The sequence below is a fragment of the Peromyscus eremicus genome, chromosome 18, assembly GCF_949786415.1.
Source record: "Peromyscus eremicus chromosome 18, PerEre_H2_v1, whole genome shotgun sequence".
Taxonomy (NCBI): domain Eukaryota; kingdom Metazoa; phylum Chordata; class Mammalia; order Rodentia; family Cricetidae; genus Peromyscus; species Peromyscus eremicus.
Genome location: NC_081434.1, coordinates 7,019,491 through 7,035,218, shown reverse-complemented (window position 1 = coordinate 7,035,218; position 15,728 = coordinate 7,019,491). Strand labels below are relative to the sequence as shown.

At 47.6% G+C, this 15,728-nt stretch overlaps 1 protein-coding gene across 1 annotated transcript in view; it reads left to right on the top strand.

The window, feature by feature from the left end:
• Ppm1h (protein phosphatase, Mg2+/Mn2+ dependent 1H) overlaps positions 1–15,728 on the top strand; it is a 262,604-nt gene that overhangs the window by 194,542 nt on the left and 52,334 nt on the right. Inside the window, exon 6 of the mRNA XM_059245150.1 lies at positions 763–881. Coding sequence (XP_059101133.1) covers positions 763–881 — 119 coding nt within the window. The remainder of the gene's footprint in view (positions 1–762; positions 882–15,728) is intronic.

The window sequence follows — 15,728 nt, the reverse complement described above, 5'->3', positions numbered from 1 at the left end:
CTAGATTTGGATTTTGAGTGTAACGATGAGAGTGTTGTTTGAAAGCAACCCCGGATGCGACTGTTTGTTCGGAGGCTATTGTAATGTGAACAGAGATTTGCAGGGAATGAGAGAAGCCATCTGTCCTGGAATAGTCTAGCAATCGACTACAGAGCAAGCTGGAGGTGGGGAGGTGGGGCTGAGTCCAGCAGGAGACTTCTGTGGTGTATCTAGTCCCCCTGTGAGGGAGCTGGCTCCTGTGTGTTCTGGAGGCCCATATGCAGCTCTCAAAGGCAAATCCATGGGAACTATGTTAAGTGAGAGCAGAGAAGGACAAGGGAGGGACCAGGGTGACCTCGCTGGCCTTCAATCTAGCCCACATGCTTTCCAGAAAGTGAAACCATCTTGAATCTGAACTACAAAGTCAGCTTTGAAGAAGCCCACGCATGCTCACCTCTAAGCCATTAGCTCTGCGTGCCTTTTGATTACAATTAACTTATCAAATCTGTGCCTTTGATTACAATTAACTTATCACATGCAACAGTGACAACCCTTGGAAGTTACAGGTAGGGTTTTTGTTTACTTACCTTCCGTGAGTGTTTAAATTCTGAAATGTATTTACTGCCCGCAAAATAAGGAGACAGTTTTCCTGTTTTTGTACTAAGGCTTTGTCTCAATTTGCAAAACATACTCAAGTTTTATTTTGTCCTCTAAAATCTGTGTGTGGCTTTTTCTTTTCTTTTTTTTTTTTTTTTTTTTTTTTTTTTTCCTTTTTGCTATTAGGCGTTCATGCAGCCTCACTTGCTGGGAAATGAGTTCACGCATTTGGAGTTTCCAAGGAGAGTGCAGAGGAAAGAACTGGGAAAGAAGATGCTCTACAGAGACTTTAATATGACAGGCTGGTAAGAGCTCCCCTCACGCCGCCTAAGCACTATGGCACGTCACCCCCGCAAGCCACCAATGCGATTGCAACCAGGGACCTGGGCCCAAGGCGAAGGACAAGAGCCCACAACCACCAGTGGTCAGATCACCTGTGGTCCTTTGCTTCTCTGGTGTTCTGAGGCCCTCCTGGGTGACACCAGGAGCCACGAACCTGACTTAATTCCTTGATTCACATGACACAGTCATTTCGAGGCTTTTCAATATATATTATACTTTATATTTTTTTTAAGAGCAGGGCAATCAAAGAGATAGAAGGGATGTGACTTAGTGAGCCACGCTAGCTGGGGTTTGAATTCCAATTCTTGAGCTTCTAAATGAGCAATGTTGGATAAACTATCCCAGGAGCCCATCTTTTCATGGATGAAGTGGGAAAGGGTGTCATCTGTGAGAAATCACTGTGAAGCCTGGAGAGATGAGCTGTTTTCTTTAGAGGTGATCCTCTGTATCCATAGAGGCTAATTTGCTCCATGATACTCTACTGGTACCCAAATCTGAGGATGTTCAAGTACCTGATAGAAAATGGCACAGTGTTTGCATGTAGTCTGTGCTTATCTTCCCTTTACATTCCAAATCCTAGTAGACGACTTAAAATATTCAACCCAATGTAAATACAACATACATGGTTGTTCTATCCTTTAGGAAATAGTGACAAGAAAAAAATATCTGGGCATTTCACTAGATACACACACACACACACACACACACACACACACACACACACACATACATGTATGTATGTATATGTATATTCTATCCGCGAATGATGGAATCCACACTTCCAAAACTTACAGATAGCTTGGATATGTTTTATCACATTCAGGGTGAAGTAAGAACTCCTGGCGTGGTTGCCTTATTCCCCAAACACACCTATACAAGCACCAAGACCTTGATCTATGGCTGACCAGTTGACTAATGTTGACTAAGACCCCATTCACTCTGTCTGAATAATAGGCAGGATGATGGAGCTCCTCGAAACGAGGTTAGTGTGAGAAAACACTGCCTCTCATGTTGAAGGGAGTGTCATGATAGCTCTTCTGCCCTGAGGTCCTAATGAGGGAGCCTCTTGCCAACCTGAAGGACAGGAGAAGATTGAGACCATTTTCCCTGTCCTCACCATATGGCCAGCGGAGGCAGCAAATGTATTCTCTCTTCTTCATGGTCAGCAGTTGTAACAGATGATCGTGGTCCAGATTGCCATGGTGATGACCTTGAAGCTGGGGTCATGAAGGAGCAAGTTGAACTACCCAAGGGACATAGCAACTGGACTGAGGGACCTCTGGTTGTCCTTTTGGTTTTTTGTTTATTTTCGTCTTTCAGTAGGTGGAGAAGCAGGTCCCAACCCCAGTCTACTCTTCTTCCTCTCAGATGAAGTCAGTAAAACCATGGCTGGGGAGCCATTGTCGTCTGCTCATCACCTGTTTCTGTGAAATAGTGTTTAAAACCCATACGCCTGCCTGTGTCGGTGCGGTGGCTGCCTTCACAGGGCCGTGGGGTACTGTGTGTTAGGGAGTCGCAAGAGATCTGTGGCCCAGACAGCCCAAAAGATTCGCCCCAGCTCTAAAACGGGGGTAGAAAGTCAGAAGGGCTCATGGTATTTGCAGCTACGAGTCCTTAAGTCCTGGAGTCGTTGTTCTTAGCACTTCTGATCCACTTGAGTCCAATCAGGAAGATGAGCACTTCTGATTAAAAATCAAGTATAAGGTAAGGGTGACGACGGTTTGGAAATACATGGAGGGGTTTAGATATACGTATTGTAGAATTTGGAAAGGTGGCAAGAAGAGTGATGAGTGCGTGCAATCGTAAGCACGGGGAAAGAGGAATCCATCTAGAAACATAAGGTGGGAAGTCTCTAAACAGGGGAGAGATGTTGGCAACAGCCTGAGCTTGTATTGAAGGAGACGTGGGAAGCCAGACAAGCCATTTACATTTACTGTGGGGCGGTATAAACTGCTCTTGTGTGTTCCTGGGGACAATTAAATAGAAATGTTTTCAGAAGGTTCTATTAAGGGGAGTGGGAGGTAGACTAACTTCAGAAAGCGGACTCGGGTACCCCTGAGGAAAACGGGCATAGATAGGTATATGTAGATATACATGATAGAGATACAGTGTGCGTCTCCCCAACCTAGTAAAAATGGAAATGAGCAGGAGACAAAATGCGGTAGGTATAAATACAAGGAGTAATGTAGAGAAGCTTCGGTGGTCCTTTTAAACGTCTTTTTCAGCTGGTGTGTAAGCTGCTTTAGAGACAGGGGTGCCTGAACCAATGCTTGTCACAGAGAAGGCAAACAGCACGTATCACAGGATGAAGGAGAGGGCGTGGAGTCCTCTGACCCTGAGGGGCAGGTCAGCGGGAAGGGTGCTTTTGAGATACGTTGAGATGGAGACAAGACTGTGTGCTGCTTCTTTCCAAACCAGACGTGAGAATCCAGTGGGAACCCTAAGAATCAATGCCTTGCCTCTCCTGAGTGTTGTTTGTGGCAGATACTTGGTGTGTTAGTTCACTCGGGGTGGAGAGGTAGCGTAATGTTTCTTACTGGCTTTAGAATGCACTTGGGAGGCTAGGCGTCATCACTTTAATGGACAAGATGCTTTCAACGGCTGTAACTATTCACTCAAACTGTGATGAGGTTAGGGTTTTTTTTTTTTTTTATGTTCCTTTATTCAGTCTCTTGAAACGACACTTAATTTTTTTCTTTTTGAACGGCTCATATATCTTTCCCTTTAACAAAGCTAAAGTGTCCTCATTTTGTAATTTTTTTTTTAAAGTAAGTTCAGGAACTCGATTATGTCCGACTTTCTATGCACTTTCCATAGCAGTGGGTGGGTGGACCCTTTGTTAGCCAGGTTTCAGAGAAGTGCCTTCTCTCCCTTCCCACTCTCCATGTGTGTGTTAGCGTGGCGCTCCACAGCGCTGATGAGCTGCTTTTAATTGCGTGGAACTTCACTGATGACACTAAATAATTGAGGAGCCGAGGCTGAGAATGGCTTCAGTCAGGCAGGATTTGATTTGTTTCCAGGGTAATTCCCGGTGTGGCTGCCGACTTCCAAGCTTGGCTGTGGGCAGGATTTATGTACGCCTTCCTGTTTCCTATCTGTTCTTTCTCTTGACTTGAAAATGGGACAGGGGGAGGAGGAAAGCCCTCTCTATCTTTGTTAGAGGAACTTGGGAAATTTAAAACCCACTGACACCACCACAGCCTGTATAAATCCCATTTCAACCCCAACTAGAATAGGTTGCATTTTATACTGTTTTCACCCTCTAGCAAAGAGCTTAAAATCAAGAATTGGTTTGTTGTTGTTTAGCTTGTTTGGTTGGTTGGTTTTTGTGTGGAGTTGTTGAAAAGGGGTCTCATGTAGCCTAAACTGGCCTAGAACTTGCTGTGTAGCTAGAGATGGAAGCCAAGGTCTTGTGCATCCTAAGGAAGTGCTCTGTCATGGAGCCCTAGCCTCGGGGGTAATTTAGTCCAGTTAGATATTTACTTCTGATCTTTCCTGTCTCTTCCTCCCAAATGCTGGGATTGCAGGTGTATAACATCACACCCAATTTTATAGTCCTGAAGATGGAACATGGGGCTTTATGCATGCTGGGTAAGCACTGCACCAACTGAGCTCTGACCCGTGGCCCCAAGGAGTCACTCTGAAGCGTGGTGTCTGCTAACCTTTCTAGGTCATCTACAGAGAAGACAAGGTTGCAGCATTAATTTATGGGAAGGGTGGAAGGATTTGCAGCCTGTCTCTTTTCCCAGTAAAACCTTAAATGACTACCAAGTAGGGTGTCGGAAGCCGCGGGTGAACTGCTGAGCAGTGGGAGGGTGTCCTGCTCCAGGATGCGAAGGATTCCTTACCTCACTGTGCCTTATGTTTCTTGGCTCCCAAGGTAGTCTTGGGCTATGAACTCATTTCTCTGATATGATTAAGAAAAGGTTCACATGCTCCCATGCTGTTAAATTCCTGCAGGAAGTTCTTGGTTGTGGAAGCGTTTTTTGTTTGTTTTTGTTTTTGTTTTTACTTCCCCTGTTAGTCATGATAGTAATGGCTGGCTGACAGGTATTGGAAGAGCTAAGGGCCAAGCCTGTGACGGAAGCTTTCTCTAATTCCTCAGATCTTACTATTAAAGTAGGCCAGGGTACTCAGTAGATTGTCTAGGTGAAGGAACGGAGGTTAACGTGCTCACGGTTGCGGGACTAGTCTGAGAAGAGGTAGGACGTGCTCCGAGACGCATCGCTTCAGATTTATACAGTTGTCCACTGCTCCGTACCGCCAACGGTGGAACAAGTCCCCCTTGTTTGAAGTCTCTTCACTTGAGCCCAGAAGGATTTGCAGTTTGCTCAGCTTCTGCTGGTAACACAAGTGTCAAAGTACAGACTGAAACCCAGGTGTCTGTCTCCTATTTCAAGACTCCTTCTTATCTAGTATGCTGGACAACTTTCCTGTAGGCCGGTGGTTCTCACCCTCCCTAACGCTGTGACCCTTTAACACAGTTCCCCATGTTGTGGTGACCCCCCCCCCCAACGGTAACATTATTACATTGCTACTTCACAACTGTAATTTTGCTACTGTTATGAATTGCAATGTAAATATCTGATAGGTAAAGGGGTCATGACCCACAGGTTGAGAACCACCGCTATAGGGTGAGTAGGCATCTTTTCTCAGTTTTGAGCTCTGATGGAAATGTAAGCAGTGCAGTGTAGCCAGGTAGTGGTGGTGCACGCCCTTAATCCAGCACTCAGGAGGGAAACAGATCTCTGAGTTCGAGGTCAACCTGGTCTACTACAGATGGAGTTCCAGGACAGCCAGAGCTACACAAAGAAACTCTGTCTCAAAAAAAAGGAAGAAAGAAATGTAAACAGCGGACACACACCCCCCACCCCCCCCACCCCACCCCCACCCCCGGTTCATACTGGTATCTCCTCAGCAGTCCTTTATGGACAGGAGGATGAAAGAATTCAGCTCAGAAACTGCAAGGCAGTGACTTTCTCACTCCCGGTGTGACCCGATGGACCATTAGTCAGATTAAACTGGGATGCTTCCCACTTTTCACCCAGAGTCTGCACATGCTTTGGGGGATGGGGACGGTTTGGGCAGTATCCCCCGAAGAACCCATGCATAGGGAGGAGTGGACGCTTCTCATTAGGGGAGCATTGCACCAGCATTCTGTGGTGTGGTGTCTGCAGCAGGGAGGAAGTGTGGGAGAGGATGTCAGCTCCGGGAAGCCTCGTCTCATAATTAAAGATGAGTCTGTTGCCTCCTGACGGGGACCCTTTCTCTCCCGCCGCCGCCGTGCTTCCTCGGGGACTGGGGAGCAGCTTGGCAGGCCCAGATTGTCTCGAGGACAAAAGGTGATTGTCACCAGACCCATCGTAATGAAATTGGTTGCTTCCCTGCCTCCCACCCTCCTCCCTCCTCCCTCCTCCCTCCTCCCCCCTCTCCGTTAGTTTGCTCAGCAGCTTGATTTACAAAGGCTTTGTCTAAGCAGCCGCAGCAGCAGCTCTGAGTTGGTCCCTGGCGTGGCCCCCCCCCCACCCTTGCTCTCCCCCATCACACCCACTCGGCTCTCACCTTCTGGGCCTTGTGTCATTGGTCTCGGATGTCAGCACCCCCGAGCTGGAGCCCTCCTCCCCAGCCCTTTGTGTCAAGCTGCTCTTGCAGGATGTACCCTGCAGCTGGCACTGTGTCAGCTCCAGAGCTCCATGGCCCAACCCCGGCAGTCCTCTGAGCTGTCTCGGGCTGTAATTTGCTGGCAAGCATCTTCGTTACTGACTCCAGACAACAGTTTCTCACAGCTGGCTCTGTGGCACCAGGTCCCTGCTCCTGTGACTCCTGGTGATTTTGCTTTTCTCACGTTAAGGATCCGTGTTCTTCTTCTTCTTCTTCTTCGTGCCCTTCATCCAGCCACATGGGGTGCTGGGCCCAGGATAACATTGTGGGAGGTGTGAGAGGGGGCTGAGACCTCACCCCTGGCTTCAGGCCAGATTCTCTAGCAGCTGTTCTGGGCTGATGGGATTTGTAGAGAGGGCAAGGGTCAAAGAAGAAAAGTCCCATCATGCAAATGGGAGATTTCTTCCAGATGGTTCTGGGTGTAAGCAGTGTACACTAGACTTCTTCCTTCAAGCAAAGCCTGCCTAACTTTCCTCTTCATGATGGTCCTGTTGAGGGGGGCCGTGGCAGGAGGCTGTGCCGGCAAATGAGGTCACACGGCTTGTTGCGTAGGGGATGGGCTTTTTGATATTTGCTCTGCCAGAGCCTCTCATTTGGAAAAGGCTTCTGTTTCCATTGCTGCCAACCTCTGTGTCCGGAGGGGGGTTTGGAGCTTCTGGAGGAGGCAGAATCCAGAGACGTTAACCTTTTGTTCTCATCTCTTGTGGCCCTTAAACATCTAACGATGCTAAGTTAATGACATGTCAGGATCATTTTTCCCTCCTCTGTTTCCTTAAAGCTATGAGCAAATTGGGATTTTTCCACTGGGGGGAAAAATGGAATCAGCCACCATTTTCTCTGTTCAGCACTCCCTACTTTGATGAAAGCAAAGGAAATCTCTCCATTTTCCTGTGCTCTCAAACACAATATCCAGTAGCCACATGAGACCACTTAGATTTCAATTAGTTAAAAATTAAATAAAATGAAAAATTAATTCACCGAGTCTCAGTAGCCACACCTGGCTAGTGGCCACTGAACCGGATGCTGCAGATCAGAACAAACGTATATAATCCCGAAAGTTCTATTGGCCCAAGCTATGGTCTAGATGATAGGAGAGTCTGAGTCTAGTCAGGATTTAGAGTGAGATGTGGGAAGTTGTCTGTAGCTAAAATCCCAACAGCATAAGGTGTCTAAGCAGCTGAGCAGAGAGCTAGGGGTATGACTTGGTGGGTAAAGTGCTTGCCTGCCATGTGTGAAATCCTGGGTTGAATCTCTTGCACCATGTAAATGGGGCATGGTGGTGCATGTCTATAATGTCAGCACTTGGGAGGTGGAAGGAGGAGGATTAGACATTCAAGATCATAGGTAGGTAGGTAGGTAGGTAGGTAGGTAGATGGATAGAGAGAGAGAGAGAGAGAGAGAGAGAGAGAGAGAGAGAGAGAGAGAGAGAGGTGTAGATAGATAAATGGATAGATGTATGGATGGGTGGATGGATGAAGGGATGGATGGATGGTTGGGTAGGTAGATGGGGTAGGTGGATGGATGGATGGATAGAGGAATAGATAGATAGATAGATAGATAGATAGATAGATAGATAGACAGACAGATAGACAGATAGAAAGAAATGGATGGATGGATGGATGGATGGATGGATGGATGGATGGATGGATGGAGAGATGGATAGAGAAAGAGGTAGATAGATAGATCATAGATACATAGATAGATAGACAGACAGACAGACTGACAGACAGACAGACAGACAGACAGACAGACAGATAGATAGATAGATAGATAGATAGATAGATAGATAATACATAGATACATAGATAGATAAACAGATAGATAGCAGGGAAACCCAGAGGGAAGAGGCCCCATGACCTTACTGAATCAGACTAAGGCAACTGGGGGATGGGCTTCACTCCACCTTCCAAATGTCCAGAGGCTTCTGTCATGGTGTTTAGGAATGACTAACTCATCTCCAGCTGTCCCTTTGCCGGGCAGGGGGAAAAAAAAGAGCCACATGCTGCTGACCGTGAAGGGAAGCCCAGCTCATCTGCCCACATCAGTAGCTTTCTTCCCCTCCCCACCTTCTCCCTCTTCCTCCGTTCTGTGCAGCAGCCCCCTCCTAGCCTCTCCCCACTGCCCCCTATGCTGCTGCCAGATGCTGCTCCTCCCCTTCTTGTTTTTCTTTGACTTCTTGGGAAGTCATTCAGATCCTGAGGATCTGATTCAAAAAATAAGTGAAGTTCCAAGGCTTTCGGTTCCGTTCTGGGTGACCTTTATCCACACAGTCTACAGTCTAGAAACCCAGTGCGGTAATGAAAGACCCGGCCCCATAGCCTTAGGCTTTTATCAATAAAAAGACAACATTTTCTGGAAAGAGAAACCCACTGGAGACAGCCCCGAGTGGGTGTGTGGGGTTGCTGGGTCAAGTTGCACAAATATTGTCCGGGCAGCTTCCCTCTTCTCGATTATTGCTGTCTTCTGTGCCCTCCGTCAGGACGTTCAGGTAGAGCATGGGAACGGGAATGAGCAGATGAGAAGCGCTCAGAGCCAGCTCCAGAGTGGCACCCACATTTAATACAAATTGATTTATTGAATCAAGCCAGAAGCCCTGTTACAGGAACCCCGGCTTTCTCTCCTGCCTCATACCACCTCATAAAGTTGCATTACTGACAATCCTCATTAGCTTTCCCACTGATCCCCAGGCAGCTTTTAAAGGGACACTGCCCTTCTCTGGGGCTTGAATTTATATGTTGGTCATGCCTGTGGGTCTAATTAACTCAGCTTTATTAGTCTTACTTAGAGAAAGCCTGCGTTTTCTAGCGGCTTTGACTCTTGAGTCTTACAGAGTAATTGAAAAAATTCAAACTCCTTTTCCCTTCTTTTTGCTCTTAATCACTCTTAACCCAATCTTTGGAAATTTACTTGCAGATGTCTCTGACTGGCGTTTTTTTGGGGCCGCAGAAGGATTTCTCAGTCCCACTCTGTTGCAAATCCTGACATTTCTGTTGTGCCGTGGACCGCACTGGGAAGCTTTTCAGACTCACCAGAGAAATATCACATTTTAATTTTATAATTACTTCAGAAGAAAGCAAGCCTTTCCCTAGTGAAAGCTGGTATTCATTTCCTCCCAGCAACTTGTGTTTTCATAGTTTAACGATTATGGGCTGCAGCCATCTGACTGCTGAGAACAGCATGAAAACCTTGACTCTAGAGAGATCAGGGTGAGGGCTTCGCTATTGTCTCAGGGAGCCGTTACCCCAAACCTCGATAGAGTACAGGGTATGAGGGTTGTCTAGCGCTCGGACTGAGCCCCTCAAAGGCTTCTTGTTCCAAGTTCCAGGCAGGAAAGGGAGGCTGGAGACACAGTTAGACCGGGTCAGCACCATGTGGAGAGTGGCCTCTCCCTGGCTTGCAGATCTGCGATGATGAATGGTTATTTGCAGTGTGCATGTTCTGCATCTTTTCAAGATCTGCAGCCCTTGCTGCAGGAGCAGCAGGGAAGAAAGCTATCCCTGCTGTGTGCAGCACATCTCCCGACAGTGATGAATGGCTGCCACTCCTGCCCCATGCAGGCCGCCGGGGGAAGCTGTGGGGTCTTTACAAATGGCTGCTACCCAAGACAGACAGGCTTTGTCAGGCCGCTGGGAAGGGAAAGAAAAGGGGCGCCCCACCATCTTGCTCCCTATTGATGGGGCATCCATGTGCACACTCACACATACCCTCAGCTCTCCCCTTCTATAGCTGGATGCTTACCATTCCTAAAGGATCCAGGCTGCTTCCCCGGCCTTCCTTTCTTCTCCTCAGAGCTGCTGAGGAGTCACACCATCCCCATACTCGGATTGTGTCTGTTGCTCATCATCCCCCATGGATGCTAGCTAGGGTTGGAGAACACACAGTGCCCACACAGCTTCAAGTCATCTGGGAGCATTTGAGAATGTCGCAGGCCTTCAGAAATTTCTGTTGAAGTAGACTGGGGTGGGAGGGGGGGGGGGCGGAGAGCAGGGGGCGCACTTTTTATATTTTACAGATCTATATTGTATACCTGTTGCATATGAAACATGACATTGAGAACAGATGTGGTGAAGCCAGGCCAGCTCGCTGGGTCAGTTATCACCTGTATGGCTCTTTACAAATCAGGCCAATACACTCAGCCATGGTTCCTCCACTTGTGATACAAGGACTAATTATAGTACCAGAATAGTGGTTATATTATGAATGTATATGCCAGGTGCCCAGCAAAACTGTCTTGTACTAAGTGCTGGAGGAGTGTCTAATTCTATAATAATAGATGAATGCGAGTGTGTGTGTGTGTGTGTGTGTGTGTGTAAGATATATAACATTAGTAGAAGGATTGGGGGCTTATAATCCAGAATGCATTCAGATGTTTGTTTCCCAAGGTAATGAGAGGCTAGAAACCAAAATGGGAAGGAAAGGCAGTTTAGAGATGCAGATGTCTGAAGCCAAGTCAGGGTACGCTGGCAGCTGTGCCCCACAGCAGGACGAGTGAGGGACAGGCTCAGCACAGCCCAGGTGACATCGTGTTGTCTAGAGAGACGCTCAGTGCCGCCCAGACCCTCCTACCAACCCCGCTCTTCCTAGCACTGATTAGTCAGGTGCTTTTTTATTCTAGAGGAGTCTATAGGACTAAATCAAGACTTCCTATTGGAGGGAGCTAATCGCATAGGACCGTGGTAGTCTGTAGACGACCAGTGCTAGCCTGGATTTACTATGTAGGAATGTAGAGGTCATTAACAAGGGTTTAAACACAAGACCAGAAGCAGTAGTGGAGGAAGCCATTGTTTTTGAGAGAGGAGATTGAGTTTGGGAGTGACTTTCTGCAGAGGGATGTGTTAGAATCTAAAGACCTAGATTACGACTGGTCTCAAGAGGACCCGTGCTACCAGAATGGATATTGTTTGCAAAGAAACAGCACAGGCAGAGGCCAAGGGGTTAAGACAGAATGTGTGTTTGGGGAACTTAGAAGCCAGAGGTGATATTCAAAATGTTTTAATAATCAATGTGGAGAACATAGATGCAGCCTGGCGGATACAAGGGTCCTGGAAATCCCCTGCTGGACTAGGCATTATTAAGCTTTTATTGACTACTGCATCCTGGGGACTCTGCGTAGGACACCGAGTACAGAGATTCGCTGGGCCTAGCCAGTCATTTCACAGCCAGTGTGTAATTATTTCAGTGTTCCACACAGTTAAATTGGTGCGCGTCAGCTAGACATCATTGCTTTGCTAGTGGTAGTCCCACAGAACAACCAGGTAGGATGCATAGCCCAGGAGTGTGCACAGAGTAAGGACAGGACTCACAGGAGAATGGCGTCACCCAGCTTTGAGAGCCGTGCTAAAGGTGGGGTGGACCTGCACTATTTTACATTTCCTCCTTTAAGAGCACTATGTCTCTGTAAAGGAAAGACAGGAGGAACCAGTGGTGTATTGAGAAGAAAATAAGGGCCAGTCTCCCGCACATCAACAGGACCCTATTTTGAGGAAATTCCAGAGAAGTACGCACCACAATGCTCTTGCAGACTTCCCAGGTACCTTACCAGCCTGCCAAGAAAACATTCGTTATCTCCACCCCCACACTCCCCGGTTATGATATTTCACTCTTATCAGAGATTGCTGGGGCTCTTTTCCTTCTCCATGCTCACTAAGTTTCAGAGTGAGAAGTTGATGTTGCTGGCTTCGAGATAACGGACGTTGAAATGCTAACCCAGTGTGGCCGGGAGCCTCTTCGGAATCAGTGGGGCAGGGTGCTGAATTGAAAGCGCTGGGAGCCGAGCTCACCCCAGGCATCCATCCAGAAAGCTAACAAACCCCAGTGCTAGACCCTAAAAGAATTCATCCTATCACTGTGGTCCTCTTAAATTCAGACAAGCCCAAGACTTACTTACAGTGAAGGTAAGATTTTGTGCCTGCCCTTGCTGAAGAACTAGTCTAGCAAGCTTGCTCTGGGGGTCACACACACACACACACACACACACACACACACACACACACCACTCTGGGGATCACATACACACACACATACTGTCTCCACCTTACACACACATACACACACTGTCTCCACCTTAGATACACACACACGCACACACACACACACACACTGTCTCCACCTTACACACACACCCCGTCTCCATCTTACACACATACACACACACACTGTCTCCACCTTACACACACACACACACACACACACACACACACCATCTCCACCTTCCAAGGCTGGAATTACAAGTGAGTGACTGTGTCCATTATGCCTTATGTGAGTTTCTGAGGATCCAGACTCCACTCTTCACATTTGGTCAACAAGAGTCTCAACCATTGAGCCATGTGCCCCACCCTGTGCATGCATGTTCTTACCTGTGTAATGAAGATAAAACCCCAGCTCCCTTACTAGGTTACTGTAAGAATTATATATGGAAAGACTAGCGTTGCATAGAACAAAGCGAGACTTTCCCGAGGGTAGTTGCATAATGACCCGGAAAGTGTTAAGAGTGGGGTGAACCAGCTGCTGTCCCGCACTCTGTCCTCTGTAATATTTGGTCATCTTGATGCGTGAGCCAGGAGTGTGTGTTCCTCCTACTGATAAGGACAGGCACCTTTACCCAGACCCGTGCCTCTTCCCTGCGAGCGCGTGACTCGGAACCCAAAGGATATGTGTCTGTCTCACTGCTCATTTCTGGAGTCTGGGATAGGGGCGAGCTTGTCTGTTGAAACAGAAAGTTGAGTGTGTGTGGGCTTGTCCAAAATGCTCACGATTCTTTAAGAGCCCGCAGAAGACCTGGAAAAGGACCTGCGCTCACTCTCTGAGGTGCTTGGGCCCTGCCTGTATGGTGTTATCAATCCAAGGCCCTTGCGTAGAGGGTGCTGAAACGTGTCATCTGGTGTCGTCCCAGGTGTGGCTTCTCTCAGGAGCTACAGGGCTCTATGCTCCAAGATACTAATGCCCTGATGCCCGAGAGAGGGTAGCTCTGGAGGGTTGCGAGGGTTGAACAGAGGCACTTGGGAGTGGGAATAGTCCCTGTAACTAGAAATCTCTTGCGTCTTTTCCTCTCTCCCATTTGTGGTTAGGTAGTCAGTTTGGGTCGTCTGCGTTTGTATATATCAACATGATGTCATGCATAAAAGCCCGATGTCAGTGAAGTGCGTGTTTGTTTCGGAATGAATGGTCCCAGTGAAAGCTAAAATCACTCTCCGTTGGTCATCAAAGCGAGGGTCTGTGATTGAGGCCTGCCTGTGGGGGAGAGTTAATGTTATTGATTAGAACGCGAAGCCCTCTTAGGCAAGTGCTAATGCACACCAAGAAAGCGGTGGATCAGAGATGATTTCCAAATCTGGAATTTCCCTAAGAGTCATTCCGAATGATTTGTCCCAAAATAGCACTGGCTCTCTCTTACACACACTTGACCCTGCTTTTCAGAAATGGACGCTCAGCATTTTCGTCTTCTAGGCAGCCCGTGCCTTTCTGCTCCTCAGCCGAAGGCTGTGAGTCAGGAAATGACCTTTGCTTTCTTTACTTAATTTTCTTTGTATTCCGGCACCTGGGCCTAGCCCCCGATAGCTAGGTTGTCAGCAAACGTTAGGAATGAGTACAAAACCTACTGTTTTTATCTGCTCAAAGCCTTAGCCCCCCGTTCGGAAGCTCGTGAAGAGGTTCTGTTTCTTCACCCAGAACTCACTGCGGGTGGGGACCCATTCATAGACTGAGAAACCAGTTAGCGTACAAAGGGAAGCGTTTTCAACACACCAAGCAGCATTGGATGGAAAGAAAATGCTGACATCTGTACTACACATAGTAATAAATGTTGGCATAAAGTATGCTTGTTTATACCAGAGTTAGAAATATATATGTGTATTTTTTTACCACTGATCCCAAAGTATAAATCCTTTTCTCTAATCCAGTCAACTTCTCAAGAGAATATAGAGAGGCCAGTAAGATAAAATCCAGCTCTCGTGTTCCCTCTTGTGTGTGTGTGTGTGTGTGTGTGTGTGTGTGTGTCTGTCTGTCTGTCTGTCTGTCTACATGTTTGGGTATGTGTGTGTGTGTGTGTGTACATGTTTGGGTATGTGTGTGTGTGTGTGTGTATACATGTTTGGGTAGGTGTTTGTGTCTGTGTGTGTGTGTGTGTGTGTGTGTGTGTGTGTGTGTGTGTGTGTACATGTTTGGGTATGTGTGTCTGTGCGTGTGTGTGTGTGTGTGTGTGTGTGTGTGTGTGTGTACATGTTTGGGTAGGTGTTTGTGTCTGTGTCTGTGTGTGTGTGTACATGTTTGGGTGTGTGTGTGCACACAGTACATGTGTGTTCATACCTGTGGAAGTCAGAGGTTTGTGTCCGGGATTGTCCTCAATCATGCTGTACTCTTCCGTTTTGAAACTGGGTCTCTCCCTGAACCTAGAGCTTGCCTTTGGCTACACTGGCTGTCCAGTGAGCTCCAGGAACCCACCTGCCCCCTACCCACCACCACCCAGTGCCTGGGTAACAGGCATGTGCTGCTGTACCTGGCTTTTTTTTTTCTTTTACATGAGTGATGGGGTTTGAACTTGGGTCCTCAAGCTTGTCCAGTAACCTAGATTGCTTTTCTGTTGCTGGGGTAAAACCACAAGAAAAGCAACTTGGAGAGGAAAGGATTTATAACATCTTACACATTAGAGTCACATGAAGAGGGGAGTCAGGGCAGGAACCTGGAGGTGGGAGCCGATGCAGAGGCCATGGAGGGGAGCTGCTTACTGGCTTGCTTCGCCTGGCTTGCTCAGCCTGCTTGCTTATAGAACCCAGGACCACCAGGCCAGGGACGGCATCACCCACAATGGGCGGGGTCCTCCCCCACCAATAATTAATGAAGAAAATGTCCCCATAGACATGCCGACAGGCTAACCTGATAGAAACGATTCCTCCATGAGGCTCCTTCTTCCCAGGTGACTCTACTTTGTGTCAGGGGAACAAAAACTAACCAGCACATGCAACAGACACTTTGGTTGGAGAGGGGGATCTCCAACCGCCCCCTCTTTCTGTTGTACATAGGCCCAAAAAAGTATGATTACCAATCCCCAAACTCCAGGTATGGTCCAGTTCAAACATGCTAATGGGAAATGTGAAAGAAAAGCAACAGGAATTTTCCCAGGGATCATGGGTCAGTTCTGTCATCGGGGAGAT